The 6,000-nt window shown below is 39.6% G+C and overlaps 1 protein-coding gene across 2 annotated transcripts in view; it reads right to left on the minus strand.

Annotated features, from left to right (window-relative positions):
• Positions 1-5,720, minus strand: part of nkain2 (sodium/potassium transporting ATPase interacting 2) — a 235,751-nt gene extending 230,031 nt beyond the window's left edge. Inside the window, exon 1 of one of the 2 annotated variants that reach the window (XR_008639129.2) lies at positions 4,792-5,720. Coding sequence is in view for 1 of the 2 variants with exons in the window: in XM_055185591.2 (XP_055041566.1) it covers positions 4,792-4,845 (54 nt within the window). In the remaining variant the exon portion in view is untranslated. The remainder of the gene's footprint in view (positions 1-4,791) is intronic. The other variant, XM_055185591.2, reaches the window with a different exon arrangement.
• Positions 5,721-6,000: the final 280 nt, after the last annotated feature.

The raw sequence follows: 6,000 nt of genomic DNA on the forward strand, positions 1-6,000 counted from the left end.
AAAGTATTTTGTTAATATCATCTCATTTTTGACAGAGGTGGCATTTAGTGGCTTTTGCATCTGAGATCCTCAATTCTTTATTGTCGGATTTGTAAAACTATTAAGAAGAGTGCTTTCCAAATTTGTAACCTGAACAGTCCCACTAAATCAGTGTTTCTCAACACTGGTCCTCGAGGACCCCCTCCCAGAAGGTTTTAGATGTCTCCTTAATTAACACACCTGATTTAACTCATTAGCTTGATAGTGAGACATTCTGGAAGGAGGTTGATGAGTTGGTTAAGGTGTTTCAACTTTCTGGGAGGGTGTCCTCGAGGACCAGGATTGAGAAACACTGGTCTAAATGACCCTAACGGTCACAACCCATAACAGTCTGACTTGCGACTCTTCAGCAGGTGGTATGGGGAATGGATTGTTTGTTTTCTAGAAAGCATTTGATTGGATAAAAATCTGTGTTGTGCAGGATGAGTCATCAGGGTCGCTTTTCCCAGATATGGACCACAAGCTAAAAAAAAACAATTTTGATTTAGGAGCAGCATGTACAATCAGCAACTAATTAGCATTTTTTTTGGAATATAATATTTACTTGTATGTGGTATTTTTATGGCATAAACGCTTCAACAGGACAGATGGAAAATATTTTGATTCATTAAGCAAGATGCCTTCCTAAACCATCTGTATTGAAAGTCACCGTGTAAGGCAATGCAAAGCAATTTCGAAAGCAATAATCTGCCAATGTGATTGTTTTGTTTGGCAAAAACGTGAGCCTGTAATTCTTTCTGCATTTATTTACAAGGTAAAATGCAAGCATTTATTTTTTTAAGTTTTCTGCATGCTTATAGATGCACACAATCAAATAAACATATCACAGCGTTTTAAGCTGAAAAATTCAGTTTGTCAAATTACCTTCATTTACTAGAGTGATTAACGTCAAGCGTGCATACAACCGATTACAACAAGGAAAAACAACAATTAAACCTTACGTCTACACTGCGTTCAAAGAATAAAAATGAGAATGAGAGCCGACATCCATACCTGTTCGAAAAAAATGAAAAGGCGTGGGATATTTAAGTGGGTATGTAATTGAGTTTAGACGTAAGCTCAGCTTGTAACTTCAAGAACTACAGCACCCATTTGTTATTCTTCACTGACGATTCAATCTATCAACGAAAAAAATTCTCCAATTTATGTTAGATTTTTACCTCAGGGTAACATGAGCTCAATCTTAATTATTTTGGGCTAAACAAGCATTATTAGTTTGGAAAGATTGTTCTTCTTATAATAACACAACAGGGTAAGCAATAGAAATAAATCAATAAATAAGACAAATAAAGATGTAAGCGTTGAACTGAAGATTACCAACATCATCTAAAACACATTTTAAGTCGATTTATATTAACACATGCCATTTTGTACATTACATATGTACAGCAGGCCTATGCATGTTCATTTTATTAGTATATTATTGTCTTCGCTATGCATTATAAAACCAAAGAGATTTTACTGATTTGTTAATGCTACCGTCTAAAAAAAAACAGAATAACTAAGTTATTCAAGCAAACATTAGCACCAAACATTATCCCCAGTCGGCTTACTTCTAAACAAAACTTTTTTCCCCAACTGACTCATAAAAACCAAACATGAATCCTCGTATTTTCCTGCAGCCCAGTCAATTGGAATGGGTGGATTTAAGCACACATATGGATGCAATACACATATGTCTGTGGGGAGGTCTTCAGAAGGTTAAGGGCAAAGAGATTATGGCTTTGCTGCCGTTACATTCTTTATTACCCATGATAGATGAAAACAATTTCCCCAGCTGTGCTTTCTTTGATCAATCTCTATGAACACATCCCGTCAAGTACACAAGATTCCTTTCAATTCATACATTTTGAAAATGTGGGCCAAACTGAGGGACCACTGACATCCACCGAACGCAATAGAGAAGACTCTTATATAACGCTTCAACTATGGATATTTTAGTATGTAGTATAGCATCAGGCATTAAAACTGACTTGCCAGCCGAGCTAGATTCATTTTTCTTCATTTGATTCTATTTCATGCAGCCATTTTTACAGAAGAAGGGCCTAAGAAACTTTCGATTCGACTCAAATGTCATAATGTGAAAATGTGCCCTACATCATTGGGTAAAAATGGGACGGTAAATGAACTCATAAAAATGCGTACAGATCCTTTAGTAATGTGTAATGCGCACATTGCTTGCAGTGGTTCAATTTACGTTTTTTTACCTTATGGTCGCTTTGTTACATAACCGGGACTGTAATTCAATTTCATTTAATGCCCTCTTACTACATTACCTTCAAATAGTCACAAAAAAAAAGTAGTTTGTCTATATATTTAAAGTTATTGTAAAGTCAATCTTGAAAATTATTTCTAAACACTTTGTGGGCCCTATCATACAACGCAACGCAAGTGTCTTTTGCTAGTTCGGCGCAAATATCATTTTCACGTTTAGCGCCACGTTGTTTAAAAAGCAAATGCATTTGCGTCCAATTTTGCACTTATGGGTGGTCTGGTCTAAAAACGAGGTGTGTTCAGGCGCATTGTTGGCGGGTTGTTATTTCGAGAGCAACTAAAAACTGGTCTAAAGTCAATGGCCCAATATTGTTTTTGTTATTTAATGAGCGCGTTAGTAATATGCACTTATAAACGGGACGTCAACGTGCGTTTGCTTATCACACACACATGGATGCGCAGTAGCACACAAACACGTTTAAATGTGAAAAATTATTATTGAGTATCTTGAACATAAGAGAGGACCGATAGTTACGAGACGTTAGAAATGCAAATATTGTGAATAACGCAAATTGGGCAGTGCGTTTAGCACGAAAACATGCACTATTTACCTCAAATGCGTCTTCGCACAAGATAATTTGACACGAAGTTGAATTCCACGAGTAATGTAGAGCGAGGAACACTATGCTTCTTGTTTTGTGTGTACACATCAATAGATCGTTAAACAGATCAGGTTAAGTTCAGGTTTTTCTAGGTGGGCCTAAAACGGTGCCTCAATGATGCACAAATCGCGAGCATATATTCAGGTTGTAGCTGTATTTGAAAGTTGAGAGAGACGGCAGCGTTCCTGCAAGTGGGCGTGGTTTCAGCGCAGAGAGGAGACACGCCCCCACCGCTTGAGAGCAGAGAATGCTGCCTATTTTTCCAAGATTTTGATAACTTATTGTATAAAATTGGCATTTTTTTCATTATTCAAATTTGGTTGGGTGGTTAATAACACATTTTTCTTTGCATGGTCTGATAAACTCACAACACATTTAATATCTGACTTTACAGGGACTTTAAGAAACCAGGAGAAATATCTGTAATACAGAATAGAGTATACAGAATAAAAGGCTTTAAGGTTTGACACTGACACTATTTCGGCTGATCTGTGGCTCCATACAAACATATCAAAGGGGTTAATGCATTTTTACTCCAAAAATCTACTTGCAGTACAGCTCTGCTCTACAAGCAGGCACTGCGAATGGAGTAACCTGTTACAGAAAATGTGTGAAAGAGTCCTACAGATGCATTTCCTAACCCTAACAGCATCCAACCGAGAGCATCCGAGTTGTGTGCAGAATGCACTACCCTTGAGAATAGCTGTAAACATGAGGGATTGGAAAAGGTCAGAGAAACACAGAGGAAAAGAAAGAAAGAGAAAGAAAGAGAGACTGAGCTTACTGATCTTAAATCAGCGCACCAAAGCAAAAAAGTTAACTTCCTTTACACTTTATCCCACTTAGTGTGCCATAAATCAAGATCAACAAGAATTCCGAGTCGAGTGAGTCATCAATGCTCTCTGCTTCGTGTCCGTCAACACTACATCACAAACTTGCAGTATGACATCATCACTTAAACGATTTGCTTATGACATCATCACTCTGCACAAAGAAAAGTTCCTAGTTAGGAATGTCTGATTAATAGTCACCAGGTGGTGACCTCACCCACTCCGCTTGACTCTTCGGGTTAATGATCTGCGTGATGCATTAACCCACAAACGTCCATTTGGATTAGTGTAGCTGTGCTTGCCAGTTGTCATGTGATCTATCAGGCACGCCTGATTCACCGTGCCAGCTGGTTTGCATGGTGAGACAATGGCTGGGCACTATCCACTGAAAGAATGACTCAAAAGGTTTAATTTCACAAGCTCCAGATGATAAAAATCATTATGTATCCCTTTTATCCAAAGCGACTTACAGTGCATTGAAGGTTTTGTGCAACAACTTTATGCCACTATGGAGCTCGAACCCATGACTTTTGCAATGCTAACCCAAACCTGAGCTACAAGAGCACTTTTCCAACTTACATATGCTTAGATTAATGAGACTTGGGTTAGCTTCTTTAAATTAAAATCCCTAATTGGCTGTCAGAACTCATGGCAGAGGTAGGATAAGCATAAATGATAGTGACTCCAAGCTAATAACACAAGCCCTATCTTCATGAACACCATCATTCATCCGGTTAAATATAACACAGTGTTTCCACATATAAACTCATCTCAACCCAAACTAATCCCACAAACGTAAATTCCTTTAGATGAGGCACAGGGTGTGTTTTGAAGGTTCAGCAAAGGGTGACCCCAAAGGGCGAGGCTTACTGCAAGTATCCAATCTGTTTATCCTAAAGCGAGTCATTATAATCTTGGGCAAGAGCTACTGCCCATTTAATATTCAGTTCAATTTTAATGTATTTCTATAGTAGTGCTTTTCACAATATTCCATTGTAGCTTTACAGTAAATGACATACTTTAAGTTGAAATGGCATATCACTTACCAGCTGCATGCCACATATAAAAGCCAGCGTACATCTACCACTGCAACAGCCCATCTTGTCCTCCGTAGAGTCCGTGTTTCCACGTGGGTCGCTGTAACTCCACACAAACGATGCCCAGATACCCGGGCAATAAGTGAACGAGCGTTTACAAGGGTCTTTCTTCACTCCAAACCCGATTCAAACACGCCCTTCGCGTAAAAGCGCACCGAACGCTCACCGTGCGTGAAGACAAGAAGAAAACTATCCGAGTGCATGCATGTATTTGTTAGAAAAGTAACGTGAACGTACGATACAAAGTCAAGCAGATCAAAGCGAGATGGGAAAACACTTCCCTAAGTTACAGAGAAGGAAGAAAGCAGCGCGCGGAGGGGCTCGAGAAATAAAGGGATGCGTTATTATACGATATCTCCAAATCCGGCAATGAAAGACGTGACGATTTGATCTTCCACGGGTCCGTGTATGACAAACAAAGCAATCCAGTGTTGTTTACGCTCGCTCCTCCCTCGTAAGAATCCGAATTAACACATTTAATATTTCGCTTTCAATGCGGGTTCGTCTACAAAATCCACCGGAACGCTAAAATGATCCAATAATCCAGTCGCTCGTTCGGTAAATGGCCCGTCAGTGAAGCTGAGATGTGTCTTCTCGGGCTCTGTGCATCGCTCGTTCAAGGGTCCCTAAACTATTAATGGCCCCTTCCAGGGTTAACTTGCACGGTCCGGGTGTAGAGGGGGACAAAGAGGCAGAGCATCTCGCGCTCCGGCCAACCCGACCATCTGACGCTCCAGATTGAATGAGCCGCACGCAGGCTTGCGCTCGGCGGGGATGCGACTGGGTTTGTTTCTCACGCGGCGTCTGGTGCTGATGCTGTGGAGAGAGCAGATGAGGAGCTGGACATCCCTCAATGCGCAGGATTAGCTCTCTACTCCCTCTCTCAGTGGGCGTGAGAGCGACACGATACGGAAATAATGACAATGTTGTGATTGGGGGGTCACTCGAAAATGCAAATATATGTAAACATGTATGTTAATTCGATTCAAATTAAGATATTACGCCTTAGCGTACTTCATCTATCTATCTATCTATCTATCTATCTATCTATCTATCTATCTATCTATCTATCTATCTATCTATCTATCTATCTATCTATCTATCTATCTATCTATAAAAATTCATACTATATGGGCAAACAGATTTTTTTCTACTATT

The sequence above is a fragment of the Misgurnus anguillicaudatus genome, chromosome 18 (genome assembly GCF_027580225.2).
Source record: "Misgurnus anguillicaudatus chromosome 18, ASM2758022v2, whole genome shotgun sequence".
Lineage (NCBI taxonomy): Eukaryota > Metazoa > Chordata > Actinopteri > Cypriniformes > Cobitidae > Misgurnus > Misgurnus anguillicaudatus.